At 42.8% G+C, this 16,554-nt stretch overlaps 2 protein-coding genes and 1 pseudogene across 2 annotated transcripts; 1 reads left to right on the forward strand and 2 right to left on the reverse strand.

Moving 5' to 3' along the window:
- Positions 1-754: 754 nt before the first annotated feature.
- Positions 755-2,718, reverse strand: LOC131408522 (lysine-specific demethylase 4D-like). Its single transcript, XM_058545379.1, has one exon. It carries the CDS (start codon positions 2,716-2,718, stop codon positions 1,150-1,152), a length of 1,569 nt encoding a protein of 522 aa, XP_058401362.1. The 3' UTR covers positions 755-1,149.
- A 5,532-nt stretch (positions 2,719-8,250) lies between these two features.
- On the forward strand, positions 8,251-8,669 carry LOC131408984 (large ribosomal subunit protein eL30-like; annotated as a pseudogene).
- Positions 8,670-14,434: 5,765 nt separating this feature from the next.
- Positions 14,435-16,398, reverse strand: LOC131408523 (lysine-specific demethylase 4D-like). Its single transcript, XM_058545380.1, has one exon. It carries the CDS (start codon positions 16,396-16,398, stop codon positions 14,830-14,832), a length of 1,569 nt encoding a protein of 522 aa, XP_058401363.1. The 3' UTR covers positions 14,435-14,829.
- Between the last annotated feature and the right edge of the window lie 156 nt (positions 16,399-16,554).

A 16,554-nucleotide genomic window follows, 5' to 3' on the forward strand; every position in this document is an offset into this window, starting at 1 on the left:
AAGTTCCATCTCAGGTGTATTACACTAGTGGAAATCTGCTCTGGACCTTCCCTCTTGTTAGTTGGGTCTCGGAAAGGTCTCCTGCTCTATGAAGCTTTCCCTGACCCCCAGAACCTAGGCTGGCTCCTGCCCATTCTGCCCTGTCATCTCATCCCCTTTAGTTCCTTCACAGCAAATGTTACTAATTGAAATTATCTGTTCATTTATTTGTGGACTTACTCCTTGGGCTGAATCAATGAACTAACCATGTGAAATATACATACAGTGTTGAAAAGGGAGTGGAGACTTGGGGAGAAGATATTCAGATGATACCTTTTGTCCTATGCTTGCTCCTCTCTCCCAGCAACTCGTGTCCTAATGCCCAACCAAGTACCAGGTGATTTCCACCAAGTCATCCTTAAGATATGGCTGCAAACCAAATTCCCCACTCGGCCAGCCAACCAGAACCCAACAACCATCCCCCAAACTCATTCACCAACAACACACATTGTAACCAGCCCATAAAAATAAGTTTTGCTTGAAATATTTTGATATAATTGATTATTAAGAAAAGTGAAGAAAAGAAGAACCTCCACCTCCCAACTGGGTTGAATCCACAATAACAGAAATAAAGTCAGATTTTAACATTTTGGTTATCTTTAATATATTTGTGAACAAATACTGGTGATACCACATTTTAGATACATCAATGACTCAGAAAGATCATAAATTATTTTCTGAGCCTCTTCTGACCTCATTGGTCAAAAAGGCCTCGATGTGCAAGAAAATGGGGAGAGGGAGGTCGGAGGGCGATTGGAGGGAATCCAAAACCCAGGAGTCTTCAGAAGCGCAGCAGCATCCAGAGTTGCCCAGAGGATAGGAGCCTAGGGGTAGATCAGCCTCTGGCAACCTCAGCAGAAGCTAGTTCGCAGAGACACGAGTGTCCAGTGGATGAAACCTCAGCGCACAGAAGTTAGCAGTGTCCAAAGACATTCCAGGGTCTGAGAGGAAGAACAAACTACGGCAAACTTGGCAAATACCACGGACCCAGGGGCATCAACAGAGGGACTCTCTCATGCAAGACCCGTGACCTGCAAACTCGCCCAAAGCTCTGAGATGTAAATGTGACCAGTCTCAGCAAGCCCTGGGGTACAAAGGCGTCCCTTTGGCTTAGGGTACAGGGGCACAACAGCACCCAGAAGCCTCAGCAGGATGCTGGGACCCAGGGCTCGGCGGTGCAGGGTTGTCCATTGAGGGTCCATCCGCAGGCAGGGGCTGAATCTCAGGCTCGGGAGCTGTGTGCGTTGTGCCCATGGAGAGGCGCCTTTTGGCCTGGGCCCGGACAATCGGCTCTTGAGTCCCCTGTTCCCGAGGACGACGACCACGACCACGTCTGCCACTTGAGGGGTGGAGATCCCCGGTAGACTGTCCTGGGGTCGGCGGCGGGGCTGGGCCGGGCTCCGGGGAGCTGCGGGCGGCGGCAGCGCAGGACTGGGCGGCAGAGGAAGAAGCGCGGGCCGGCGAGGGGCGCGGGGACGCCGGGCGCAGAGGGGCGCGGCGGCGGCTTCCACCGCCCGCAGCCGCAGGCCGAGGGGGGCGCGGGGCCCGGCGGCGCGGGAGGTGCCTCAGGCCCAGCGCGGCTCTCCCGGGCGCCCGGGCCTCCCTCCAGGCGCTCAGCTCCTGGCTGCCCGGCGCCGTGGGCTCCGTGTGGTCCACGACAGCCCGGTCCTGCCCGCGTTTCCACAGCTCATAGCGCTCGGGTTGCAGGATGCGCACGAAGGCGTCCATGGAAAAGGACACCCTGGCCTCCCCGCAGCTGCACTGGGAGGCCACTTTGCCATAATCAATCCATCGCGGGGTGGCGAAGTTGATGGCTTCCGCGCAGTTGAAGCCGTGGTTGAAGCCAGAGTGGTAGCCATAAGGAAAGGTCACCATGAACTCTCCAGCCTCCTGAGTGATCCGACTGAAGGGGATCCCGTGGTCCTTGAGGACAGTAGGCGAGATGAGAGCCACCTTGTGCCTCATGAAGGCCTCACAGCCCCGGGAACTGCCCGGGAACAGCTCCCTGGCCAGGCGTTCCAGGCGCTGGCCGTGTTCTGGGGGCACCGCGTACCAAGTCTTGGGCTCCCCGAAGTGCAGGTAGTTGATGCTGTAAAGGTCCATGTCCTCCGTGTGCCAAGCGAACGTGGTCTTCCACATGCCGAAGTAGAGGTAGGGCGTGTTGACGCCTTGGATGACAACTCCACACTCCTGCTCCAACAGGTCCTGAATGGTTCCTAGGTGTCCAAGGTTCCACTCTTTAGTGTTTTCATCAAATAAGGAGCCGCTGATGTCAGCACCATATATCGGTGAATCATAGAGGCGAGTTTTCCAATATTTTCTCTCCAAGTCCTCAAAATCCACGTGTGGTGGAGTCCGATATCTGTCACTGTTTGCCAAGTGGCGATACTCCCCCACTGTCATGGCTTTCTTCTTTTTGTGGTATTGAGAAAACACGCCTGCCTGCCCCGAGGCCACCTGCTGGAGGGGAGTGGTTATTAAGATATCACTGATATCATCATAGGTAGGTCTGGCTTTCCATTCTTTTGGTGGAATTATCTTAGCCAGCCCTGCTCGGTGTGCACCTTGGGATTCCATGTAAGCAATATACTTGTTGAAATCTTTAAATTCTTCCATGGTTGGGCGGAAGTTCATGATTCTGAAACCTGGGTTCTGGGTACCACCGTGCTTAGACCTCATGGCTGCAATAGAGTAAGCAGCCGACTCCCAGGTTCTTAGGTATGTTTAGATACCTGAGAATGTTAGGGAGTAATGTCTTCTCTGTTTCCTTACTTAAAAAAAAAGTTAGTATATCTGTGAGGCAGTAACTGAGACTTGAACTTTGAAACAAATGAGGTGATATTTTTCGAGGCTTGCCGATTCACCACAGGGACTCCACTCTGGTCAGCATTTTGGGCCCAAAGGAAATAGAGTATTTCCCAGTGGAGCGGGCACTCTAAGCCAAGTCCTGGCTCAGCTGGCAGCTCTGTGAGGTTCCTCAGCTGGGGTGTAAGTGTCTCTGAGGCCTCTCCTGACTCACGTTCTTGAGTACATGGGTGGCTCCTCAACCGGCTGTAACAGAAAGTCTCTTCAAGGAAGTTTAAAAGCTAAACCTAAAGAAAAGAATACAGAATATTTGAAAATAAGTGAATGACAAAAGAAACTCTCTTTTAGCATCAAGTTAAAGAAAATTGGTATGGTAATGTTAATTTCAAAATTAGAATTTGAGGGCAAAAAACACACTGTTGGTAGGAATGTAAATTGGTGCAGTCACTATTGAAAACAATATGGAGGTTCCTCAAATAGTTAAAAATAGAGCTACAATATGATCCAGCAATCCCACCCCCGGATATACATCCAAAAGAAATGACTCCCATGTTCATGCAGCATTTTCACAACAGCTAAGACATGGCAACAACCTAAGTGTCCATCAACGGGTGAATGGATAAAGAAGATATGGTATATATATATATAATGGAGTATTATTCAGCCATCAGAAAGAAGGAAATCCTGCCATTTGCAACAACATGGATGGACCTTGAGGGGATTATGCTAAGTGAAATAAGCCAGACAGAAAAAGACAAATACTTCATGGTATCATTTATATGTGGAACGTAAAAAAAACTGGAACTTAAAGAAACAGAGTAGAAAAGTGGTTGCCAGGGTCTGGGGTGGGGGAAAAGGGAGAGCTTGGTAAAAGGGCACAAACTTTCAGCTATAAAATGAACAAGGTCTGAGGATCTAATGTAAAACATGATGACTATAGTTGATAACAGTGTATCGTGTAATTGAAATTTTCTAAGAGAATAAAACTTAAATGTTCTCACCAAAAAAAAAATTAGATAAATATGTGAGGTGATTTTTGTGTTAATTAACTAGATGGGGGGAATCCCTTCACAATGCATGCATATATCAAATCCCCACAATGTTCACTCTCAATATTTTACAATTTTATCTGTCAGTTATACCTCAATAAAGCTAAAATTCTTTAAAAAAGAATTTTAAGGCAAAACATAAGACAGAAAAAGAGGAACATCTAACTGAACTAAAAGAAAATTAAGCACATTTGCAAATAAATGAATAAAGCACTCAACTCAAGAAACTGGATAATTAACCTCAAAGATGAATTAAGGAAAGAAAAACAAAGACATACGAAGAAACGACTGCAAAAGAAAACCTAACACCCAATAGAAATGACGACTCAAACCAAAATCTGATTCTTAGAAAAGACTCTTGGAAGTAAGAAGACATAAGCAGAGAAAAGAGAGAAAAGTACAAATCAACCACATTGTGATAAAATAGAGGACATAGCTAAAATTTAGCAGAGAAATTTTTTAAAATTATAGTTGATTCTTATGAATAACTTGGTGCTAACAGTTTTGAAAACTAAAATGGATGATTTTCTCAAAAGTACAAATATCTCAAAGTGGTCCAAGAAAAAAGTAGAATACTTATATATACTAATAAACTTAATGGAAATATAACAGTTCTTTAAATATGACCCATAAAAACCTAATACTCATGTCATTTTGTAAGTGCATTCTAACTAACTTTTCTGGGGTGAGATATTCAGTTTATCTTATGAGGCTATAAGTGTAAACCAGAACCCAGAACCAGAAGAGGGCCACACTAGGTAAGTACTCTATACGGCCAACTTTATCTAGGGGCAAAGTTGCAAAAATCTTAAATAAAATATTATCAAATCTTTACTGCACCAGGACAGTAAAAGAATGACACATGATAAATTATTGCAAGGACGGTTCACAAAATCTAGCAGTTACTGAGTCCCTTCACAGAAGAAATGGAAACATCATCATCTTATTGCCTGCAGAAAAATAACTGAAATAACTCAACAACTATTTCATTGTTTTAATGCATGCATTAAAAAAAAAAGAAGGGGCCCGCCTGATGGTGTAGTGGTTAAGTTCACACACTCTGCTTTGGTGGCCCGGGGTTCACAGGTTGGGATCGTGGTATGGACCCACACACCGCTCATCAAGCCATGCTATGGCAGGGTCCCACATACAACGTAGAAGAAGGTTGGCACAGATGTTAGCTCAGCAACAATCTTCCTCCAGTAAAAAGAGGAACACTGGCAACAAATGTTACCTCAGGGCCAATCTTCCTCACAAAAAACAAACAAACAAAAAAAAGGAAAGAATTCTTATAATAGAAAGAGTGTCTATGTAAATAACAATCAGGCAAAAAAGTACAGAACACAAATCTACACACTCTCAACATGCATTATCCTTAATGGGCAAACAGTTGAAATAAACTAATTAAAACCTAATCATCGATTTGCATTATAGATAACTTATCAGAAATATAGAGTTCAACAAAGTTTCTAGACACTGATTGGTGTACAGAAATCTAAAGCATTCTATACACCAGTTAACGATCAGTTATAAAATGGAATAGCAAAAAAGTTTTAATCTCTTTAACAACAGAAATACAAGGTCCCAGGGAAGAAATCTAAAAATAACATGCACGTAATATTTGTACTTTGAATGCATAAATAAATGAGAATTTTACCAGGAAAAAGTAGCTTTCTGATATAAAATGTCATTTTCATCTGTTTTATGCTTTAAAGGAAAAAAACAAAAACAAAAAAAGTGCTTGCCTTCTGCTAGCCTAAAATCTTGACTCAGAATGATGATACACTAGGACCTAGAAAATTATTTCCTTTAAGGATTCAGTCTCTAAGTAAAACACGCTGTGCTCAAGGCTGTATATATCCCATCTCAATTCTAATTCAATCATCACCATCTCAATTCTAACACCTCCATATCCAATCAAAATCTCCAATTTAATCCCCCATATTTTCCAAGTCCCTTCTAATTGATTAGTGAATCAATTGGATCCTTTCCCAGTTCTAGAAACCCTCTTATTTCCATTGGATACCTGCCCATTAAATGCAGTGCTTTTTCCTGAAATTCTTTGAAATTTTTACGAAGAAAACATTAAGAGAAACATTAACTCCACAAGCCTGCAAACACAGTTTAAAAATAAAAATTTGTTTTAAATCAAGGAAATGATATCTCAGCGTGTATTTCTCAATTGCAAATATATGTAAAACTACAGTCACTTCTTTTAACTTGTAATAGGAAAATAATTCTTTTGTTCACAAGCACAAATAACAAAAATAAAGTGACTTACTTTCCACCACCACAATTCTGATTCCAGTTGAAGGGACTCCAGGCCCTGGAGAGACAGCGTCCTCTGGGTAGCTAGCCTTCAAATGCGGCCCCACGTCCTGTTGGTTCTGGCTTTATACCGGGGCAATAGTCTAATTTAATCAGTGCCCATCTAACGGAATGTAGCAGCTAGGGTCCTGGTTGGTCATCCCACTTTGTCCATGCCCCTTTGTTTTTTTAAACCAATCTTAAAGCAAACTAAGAGGTTGAAAATAAAGTAGTGGGAAAGTCAAACCACAGAAATATTAAACAAAAGAAACCTGATCTAACAGTAATTAACATCAAATGTATTTATAGGATAAAAGAAGAACATTTTACAGCTATCAAAAAGAAAAACTCACTAGGAAAATATTACAATGGTGTACTTTATGCCCTTAAACACATAGCGCCGAGCCATAGAACACAAAGACTGAGAATTATAAGGTAAAACTGACATGCAGTGGGCCCTCGATATCCGTGGATGCTCAAGTCCTTTATGGCCTCCCTATCCAAGGATTCCGCATCTGCAGATTCAAAGAACCATGGATGGAAAGCCTGTTGAATCCACAAGTGGGGAACCCCCAGACAGGGAGGGTCAACTGTATTTGCAACCATGGTGGGAGGATTTTTTTTTAAACACCATTCTCTCAGAAACTGATAGATGAGCAGAGAAGATAATTAATGATGCAATAAAAGTTTGAACCACAAAATTTAACAACTTTGATCATATAACGTGCAACAACCACACAGCAAATGGAAAATGATTTTCAATACATGTAAAACATTTACAAAAATTTACCAATGTAAGACCACAAAATAAATAACAATAAAAATTCCATAGACACAACATATTGAGCACAATCTTGACCACAATGAAAAAAAATTGAAAGTCAACAATAAAGACTAAACCCAACCATATATATTTGAAAATTAATATCCACATAATCTCTACAATAATATTCGTTTACTATCTAAAAAATCTATGGATTTTTCTGTTGAACTCAAGCAGTTAGTAAAAAAAAAAACAGAATAATGCAAAAGAAAGGAAAGATAAAAGTAATGACAGAATGATAAATAAACAAAAAGGAAAATGAACATATACAAAAATAGAGATGGTTAATAAAAAATAAATCTGATACTTTTAAAGAAAAATTAAATAAAGAACCGGGGATACTGAGGAAGGAAAAAAAGTTTCTAGGACTGGGGCGGGAAATACACAACATGAGCCTGGAGCATCTTGTAGTGCTTGCAATTAAGCACATGCTAAAAATAAACACAATTGGTGGGGCTCGTCAAAGGGTCACAGAACCAAAGGCAAGACTCCCAATGGCCAAAGCTCAAATAATTTCAGCAACAAAATAAAGTAGTATTGAATGAGCCAAACTATAAAATAAATATCTGTGAGTTCATATTGATATAAACAAATGGTTGAATAAATTAAAAATTGTGGAGAAGAGACAAATAAATCTCTCCTGTATAAGATTCCAAATAAATTAAATAGTACTCCACCCTAAAAGAGGGGAGCATAACACTCTGCTCCCTGAGTGTGGGCTGCGAAGAGTGACATCCTTCCAGAGGACAGAGCAGCAAGTGGAGGTGTGGGTGGGGGTAGTAATAGTAGAGAACCCTGACAAACATGATTTCAGCCAGGTCAACATCAAGAGTCATAAATTATGTTGATAATATATGCCTTTGATATGATGTGATTAAATTTCACTTTACCTCTGTAATCTTCCTCCAAAAAACGCACAACCCCAGGCTAATCATAAGAAAAACAAATTCCAACAGAGGGGTGTCCTACAATATACCTGACCAGTACTCCCCAAAATTGTCAAGTTTCTATATAAACATTTCGTCAAAAACAAGGAAAGTCTGAGAATCTGTTACAGCCAAGAGAAACCTAAAGAGACATAAAACTAAATGTAATTTGGTATTTTGGATAGGATCTTGGAACAGTAAAAGGACTGTGGGTAAAAACTGAGAAAATCTGGCTTTTCTCGCTCCCTGCCATCTTGATGGCCTGTCTTGGTTGGGGACCGGCTGCACCTAAAGCAGGAAGATGGTGGCCGCAAAGAAGACCATAAAATCACTGGAGTCGATCAACTCTAGGCTCCAACTCCCAATGAAAAGTGGAAAGTACATGCTGGGGTACAAGCCGACTCTGAAAATGATCAGACAAGGCAAAGCGCAACTGGTCACCCTTGCCAACAACTGCCCAGCCTTGAGGAAATCCAAAACAGAGTGCTACACCACGTTGGCCAACACTGGTGTCCATCACTACAGTGGCAATGATATTGAATTAGGCACAACCTGTGGAAAATACCACGGAGTATGCATGCTGGCTATCACTGATCAGGTGATTCCGATATCATTAGGAGCATGCCCAAACAGGCTGGTGAAAAAGTAAATCATGAAAATTTTTCTTTAATAAAATTGGCCAGAGCTTGTTTTAAAAAAAAACCAAAGAAATCGGAATAAACTGTTGCCTTTAGTGAATGATAACCTGTTGATATTGGTTCATTAATTGTAACAAATGTGCCATAGGAATGGTGACAATAATAGGGAAAAATGTGATGGGGGGGTGCGTTGGGGGGTGGTAATATGGGAACGCTCTGAGCTATCTGCTCAATTTTTTGTAAATCTAAAACTGTTCTAAAAAAAAAGTATTACTTAATATAATAAAATAATAAATAAACAAGAAAAGGCATTAATAAACAATATTAGAATGAAAAAAATTAGAAATATAAATAGATTTTTTAAACAGTCTACAAAACAATACAACACAATATAAACCAAATGATTCTATAAACCACTACTTGACTTAATTTTCTTAGAGTAGAAAACAAATTTTTTTAACATTTTAAAATATGAAATATAGAGTGCTTGCAGAAAGTTATAAAGCATGTATGTACAGTTTAACAAATAACTATGGAATGAACAAAAGTGGAACCACCACCCAGGTCAAGAAATAAAACAATGCAGGCACCCGGGAGTCTCCCCCAGGATTATGGCCCCACCTCCTTAGACTAACCCTATGCTAACTACAGGCATAGTAATTTTGGTTAACAATATAAAATGAAAACTGTGCCCGTTTTTGAAAACTTTATATGACTTTATATAAATAGAATTGTATTTATGTACTTGAATGTATTCTTTTGAGTCTTTTTTCATCATTTATGTTGTTGCATGTAGCTGGACTTTGTTCTGTTTCAGGGCTGTAAAGTGTTCAGCTGTATAAACCTTCTACTGTTGATGGGCCTTCAGGTTGTTTCCACTTTTGGCCTCTTACAGCGTTGCTCTGAAAGTGCTCTGACACGTACACACGTGCACTCATGCCTAAAAATGGATCTCTTGGTCACAGAATATGTGAATTCAAACTTCATCTTGCCAAACTGTTTTTCAACAGTTTTTACCAGTTTATACACTCACCACCTTCATATGAGGGTGTTCATTGCTCCTCACTTTTGCAAACCTTTGGTGATTATCAGCCTTTTTAGTTTTAGCCAATCAGGTGAGGGCATTGGGGTATCTCATTATGATTTGCATTTCCATATGTTGTCTCTTTTTTTCTGCTGGGTTGTCTGTCTTTCTGTCTTTGCAGTAGTTCTTTATGTATTCTGGATATTAGCTCTTTATTGGATATGAGTAATATAATATTTGTTCCCACTCCTTGATTTGTCTTTTTACTCTCTTTTTCATCTTTTGATAAACAGAAGTCCCTCTTTACCTCTAATAGTACAAATATTATTAAAAGTCACTAACACGTATGGTGACTCTCAAATGCCAGACTCTGTTCCATGTAATCTGCAGAGATTAACTCATTTAATACTCATAATCGCCCTAGAAGGGAATCCTTCTATTAACCCTATTTCTCAGATGAGGAAACTGAGTCAAGGAGACATTAAACTACTTGCTCAAGGTGACAGATCTAGTAAGTGGTGGAGTCAGGTATTCAAACAAGAATCTCCAAGATGATTCCTTAAAAATAGAAGAGGTGTGGGGGCCGGCCCGGTGGCGCAAGCGGTTAGGTGCGCGCGCTCCGCTGCGGCGGCCCGGGGTTCGCTGGTTCGGATCCCGGGCGCGCACCGAAGTACTGCTTGGTAAGCCATGCTGTGGCGGCGTCCCATATAAAGTGGAGGAAGATAGGCACCGATGTTAGCCCAGGGCCGTCTTCCTCAGCAAAAAAAGAGGAGGATTGGCGGATGTTAGCTCAGGGCTGATCTCCTCACAAAAAAAAAAAAAAAAAAAAAAAAAAAATAGAAGAGGTGTGATCTCTCCCCTATCAAACTTTGATATTTGAGCTGCAGTGGACAAATACACCTACGTGCAGAATACAAAGGCCAGACACAGGTACAGATGTATGTGGAAATCTGCATATAATGAAGGTGCATACCAAACCTCTGAGGAGAAATGGACTATTCGATATGCAGTACTCACATAAATAAGTTTGAGATGGATTACAGAATGAAGATACAAAAGAGAACTTTAAGACTATTGAAGAAAATATTGAAGAATGTCTTTACGAACTCAGGGTGGAAAAAATGTCTTAAGGAAGAACCTAGCACCAAGATGGAAATGTCTGATATATTTAACTGAGGCCAATGTAATGATGACTGCGATGGTTAATTTTATGTGTTGACATAACTGGGCTAAGAGATGCCCAGATAGATGGTGATGCACCATTTCTGGGTGTACCTGCGTGGGTATCTCAGGAAGTGATTAGCGTTTGTACCAGTAGACTAGGTAAAGATCGCCTTCACCAGTGCAGATGGGATCATCCAAGCCATTGAGAGTCTATTCTGAATAGGACAAAACAGTAGATGAAGGACGAATTACACCACCATATTCCTGGTTCTCCAGCTGCAGACGGCTGATCTGGCAGATCATGGGATTTCTTGGCCTCCGTAACCATGTGAACCAATTCCTGTAGTAAAAGCTCCTCTTATATATATCTAAATATATATATCCTATTAGTTCTGTTTCTCTGGGGAACCTCAACTATAATGACATATAATATGACATAAAAAAAAAAAGAAATTGCAGACTAGAAGAAGTTTTTCGTCATACCTGCAATAGACAATGTGTTAGCATCCAGAATATCACAAAACCTCTACGGACCAATAAAAAAGATAGTCAAGTCCAAAAAGGTGGGCAAGGCCTTAGAATAGGCAATTCATGAAAGAGAAAATCCAAACGGCTAATATGGTTAAATACGAAAATTTAAATATAAAAAGTGTAAGATCACTAGTAATCAGGGGCATGCAACAAGATACTATTTTTCACTCATTTCGATTAGGAAAAACGGAAAGATATGACAATATAAAAAATGGGCCAAGATACGGAGAAACCAGAACTCTCCAACATTGTCACTGGAGACAGAAGTTGGAGGCCAATCTGGCTGTTCCTAGAAAAGTTGAAAATAAACATAAATATAACCCAGTAATTCTATTTCTATGTACAAAACTGTCAGTACAGCATTGTTTGAATTAACAAAGATTTGGAAATAATCTAATTGTCCATCAGCAGGGGAATGAATAAAATAAAAAATTACACAGATCTAATTGACTTTGTTGGACTGACTAGGATCTATATATAGCAATGTCTTTAGATCTTGTAAAGGTAATATTGACTTTTTAAAACATTGATGGTGGGGATAAGTTGACAAAACCACACATGATATATTACTTTTGGCTGCATAGACTTTCATCTGTAAACTTGAAGAATATATGCTGAACTCATGCTTGTTATCTCTCAGAAGTAGAGAGAGGCCTGGGAGAGATCATGGCAGAGAGAACAAAGATGGCGCTATCCTTGCCTTTGTATAATTTTCATTATCAATGTCCCTTGTTTTTCCAAGATTGAGAATAGCAAAAACTTACTGATGTGGAGAAACACCTGGAAATGGGTGTCTTTTACTGAGAAGAGTGGTCCAAATTGAGAGTGTCCAAACTGTGTGTGTCAACATGATGTAAAATAGAATTTTGAACAGAATTGCTTGAAGAACCCCCTCCACTACCACTCCCAGCTCCCTATCCTTTTAAGACTAATTTAGTTTGTTACAGCTAACTTGTATTCTTAGCATTGCTTGTCCTTACCGGGCAAGAGAAATTAAAAAAATGTGTTAAAGTAACTAAGTAAAAATACAGGAGTGCAATGAGAGCAATATATTCTAAAAATTATTTGTGTTTATGTTTTGTCTTTTAAACCCCAAAATTCTTTATGCTAGGCTTCCCAGGGCATCTATCTGCCAGGAAAGCAATTGTGATATTGCTGAAATATAACAAGGAGAATTTCCGTTTCTAAAATTTAAAATAAGAATATGAGCCAGACTATTGTCTTCAGAGAGACTGTTCAGAATTCCTTTATTTCTCTGCTCTGCTGTATTCACAAATGACCTAAATTGAAGACAAAAACCCCTCAAGATTTCAGTTACTTATCACATAAAAGTTTATTCCCTGCTCATGTAAGATCTACTGTCAGCTGCTCTCTAGGGATGTTCCCTTCCCAGTGATTCCAGTCGGCTTCCGTCTTGTGGTTCCACCATCTCAATAAGTCTAAATAAGTCTCAATAATGCTTAATCTCCTTTTCAGTCAAGAATCTCACTCCCATCCTCCACTGTGCCTGGAGTCCCCCAGTTCAGACTCTCAGCCTCAATCTTCCACAGAATACACTTCCACCTCCTGTTACATAAGGAAAGAAGTTGCTAGCTGCACGGTGGGAGGAATGAAGACATGGGGTTTTTTTTTGTTTTTTTTTTAATTTTATTTGTTTATTTATTTTTCCCCCAAAGCCCCAGTAGATAGTTGTATGTCACAGCTGCACATCCTTCTAGTTGCTGTATGTGGGACGCGGCCTCAGCATGGCCGGAGAGGCGGTGTGTCGGTGCGTGTCCGGGATCCGAACCCGGGCCGCCAGCAGCGGAGCACGCGCACTTAACAGCCAAGCCACGGGGCCGGCCCCAGATATGGGTTTTTGCTGTTCCTTAATCAGAACTTCAAATAAGCACTACCTTTTTATTACTCCTGCCTTCAGGTTTCCATGGTGCTTCAAATTCCAGGCCTTACTGAAATTCTGTGAGGAGCTAGAGGGAGGGGAGAGGTGGCCTGCTTCTCCTAAATGTTTCTTTCTGTATACAAACTATCATTTTCTATTTCCAAAATTTATTCTGAGTTTGTTCACTTTTGTGCATTTTCAATACTAATGCCTAGGTCAAAGTAACCATCAACTCTCACCTGTATTACTTAGATGTTCTAACTCATTCTCCTGCCCCCACATTCTCCACAGAACAACTAAGTTGGTTAAATATGTAAATCACATCATGTCGAGTGTTGTTTGAAACTTCCAATGCCTTATCATTTTAAGTAGAAAAAAATTCAAATCCTTAGCATGAGCCACAAGGTCCTACATACCTGGGCCCTGCCTCTCTCCTCCTTCTATGTCCCAGACACAAATGAGCTTCCTTGCTATTCCTGGAAAAACAAAACCAACAAGTTCCATCTCAGGTGTATTACACTAGTGGAAATCTGCTCTGGACCTTCCCTCTTGTTAGTTGGGTCTCGGAAAGGTCTCCTGCTCTATGAAGCTTTCCCTGACCCCCAGAACCTAGGCTGGCTCCTGCCCATTCTGCCCTGTCATCTCATCCCCTTTAGTTCCTTCACAGCAAATGTTACTAATTGAAATTATCTGTTCATTTATTTGTGGACTTACTCCTTGGGCTGAATCAATGAACTAACCATGTGAAATATACATACAGTGTTGAAAAGGGAGTGGAGACTTGGGGAGAAGATATTCAGATGATACCTTTTGTCCTATGCTTGCTCCTCTCTCCCAGCAACTCGTGTCCTAATGCCCAACCAAGTACCAGGTGATTTCCACCAAGTCATCCTTAAGATATGGCTGCAAACCAAATTCCCCACTCGGCCAGCCAACCAGAACCCAACAACCATCCCCCAAACTCATTCACCAACAACACACATTGTAACCAGCCCATAAAAATAAGTTTTGCTTGAAATATTTTGATATAATTGATTATTAAGAAAAGTGAAGAAAAGAAGAACCTCCACCTCCCAACTGGGTTGAATCCACAATAACAGAAATAAAGTCAGATTTTAACATTTTGGTTATCTTTAATATATTTGTGAACAAATACTGGTGATACCACATTTTAGATACATCAATGACTCAGAAAGATCATAAATTATTTTCTGAGCCTCTTCTGACCTCATTGGTCAAAAAGGCCTCGATGTGCAAGAAAATGGGGAGAGGGAGGTCGGAGGGCGATTGGAGGGAATCCAAAACCCAGGAGTCTTCAGAAGCGCAGCAGCATCCAGAGTTGCCCAGAGGATAGGAGCCTAGGGGTAGATCAGCCTCTGGCAACCTCAGCAGAAGCTAGTTCGCAGAGACACGAGTGTCCAGTGGATGAAACCTCAGCGCACAGAAGTTAGCAGTGTCCAAAGACATTCCAGGGTCTGAGAGGAAGAACAAACTACGGCAAACTTGGCAAATACCACGGACCCAGGGGCATCAACAGAGGGACTCTCTCATGCAAGACCCGTGACCTGCAAACTCGCCCAAAGCTCTGAGATGTAAATGTGACCAGTCTCAGCAAGCCCTGGGGTACAAAGGCGTCCCTTTGGCTTAGGGTACAGGGGCACAACAGCACCCAGAAGCCTCAGCAGGATGCTGGGACCCAGGGCTCGGCGGTGCAGGGTTGTCCATTGAGGGTCCATCCGCAGGCAGGGGCTGAATCTCAGGCTCGGGAGCTGTGTGCGTTGTGCCCATGGAGAGGCGCCTTTTGGCCTGGGCCCGGACAATCGGCTCTTGAGTCCCCTGTTCCCGAGGACGACGACCACGACCACGTCTGCCACTTGAGGGGTGGAGATCCCCGGTAGACTGTCCTGGGGTCGGCGGCGGGGCTGGGCCGGGCTCCGGGGAGCTGCGGGCGGCGGCAGCGCAGGACTGGGCGGCAGAGGAAGAAGCGCGGGCCGGCGAGGGGCGCGGGGACGCCGGGCGCAGAGGGGCGCGGCGGCGGCTTCCACCGCCCGCAGCCGCAGGCCGAGGGGGGCGCGGGGCCCGGCGGCGCGGGAGGTGCCTCAGGCCCAGCGCGGCTCTCCCGGGCGCCCGGGCCTCCCTCCAGGCGCTCAGCTCCTGGCTGCCCGGCGCCGTGGGCTCCGTGTGGTCCACGACAGCCCGGTCCTGCCCGCGTTTCCACAGCTCATAGCGCTCGGGTTGCAGGATGCGCACGAAGGCGTCCATGGAAAAGGACACCCTGGCCTCCCCGCAGCTGCACTGGGAGGCCACTTTGCCATAATCAATCCATCGCGGGGTGGCGAAGTTGATGGCTTCCGCGCAGTTGAAGCCGTGGTTGAAGCCAGAGTGGTAGCCATAAGGAAAGGTCACCATGAACTCTCCAGCCTCCTGAGTGATCCGACTGAAGGGGATCCCGTGGTCCTTGAGGACAGTAGGCGAGATGAGAGCCACCTTGTGCCTCATGAAGGCCTCACAGCCCCGGGAACTGCCCGGGAACAGCTCCCTGGCCAGGCGTTCCAGGCGCTGGCCGTGTTCTGGGGGCACCGCGTACCAAGTCTTGGGCTCCCCGAAGTGCAGGTAGTTGATGCTGTAAAGGTCCATGTCCTCCGTGTGCCAAGCGAACGTGGTCTTCCACATGCCGAAGTAGAGGTAGGGCGTGTTGACGCCTTGGATGACAACTCCACACTCCTGCTCCAACAGGTCCTGAATGGTTCCTAGGTGTCCAAGGTTCCACTCTTTAGTGTTTTCATCAAATAAGGAGCCGCTGATGTCAGCACCATATATCGGTGAATCATAGAGGCGAGTTTTCCAATATTTTCTCTCCAAGTCCTCAAAATCCACGTGTGGTGGAGTCCGATATCTGTCACTGTTTGCCAAGTGGCGATACTCCCCCACTGTCATGGCTTTCTTCTTTTTGTGGTATTGAGAAAACACGCCTGCCTGCCCCGAGGCCACCTGCTGGAGGGGAGTGGTTATTAAGATATCACTGATATCATCATAGGTAGGTCTGGCTTTCCATTCTTTTGGTGGAATTATCTTAGCCAGCCCAGCTCGGTGTGCACCTTGGGATTCTATGTAAGCAATATATTTATCGAAGTCACTAAATTCTTCTTTGGTTGGACGAAATATCATTATGCTGCAACTTGGGTTCTGGGCAGAGCTGGCCTTAGACTTCATAGCTTCCTTTAATAAGCCACAAACTCGCAAGTATTTAGGTATGTTCTGGATAGTTGAGGATGCTGGAAAATGCTACTTTTTCAAAAATGAGTTTGAGTGTCTATGAGTCAGTAGGAACCACCAGTGGACTTTTATGCAAATAAGATGATAATGTTT

Source organism: Diceros bicornis, chromosome 7 (genome assembly GCF_020826845.1).
Source record: "Diceros bicornis minor isolate mBicDic1 chromosome 7, mDicBic1.mat.cur, whole genome shotgun sequence".
In the NCBI taxonomy this organism is placed as follows: Eukaryota; Metazoa; Chordata; class Mammalia; order Perissodactyla; family Rhinocerotidae; genus Diceros; species Diceros bicornis.

Coding starts and splice junctions, on each gene's coding strand:
- LOC131408522 (XM_058545379.1), bottom strand. CDS start 2,718: ATGAGGTCTAAGCACGGTGGTACCCAGAACCCAGGTTTCAGAATCATG.
- LOC131408523 (XM_058545380.1), bottom strand. CDS start 16,398: ATGAAGTCTAAGGCCAGCTCTGCCCAGAACCCAAGTTGCAGCATAATG.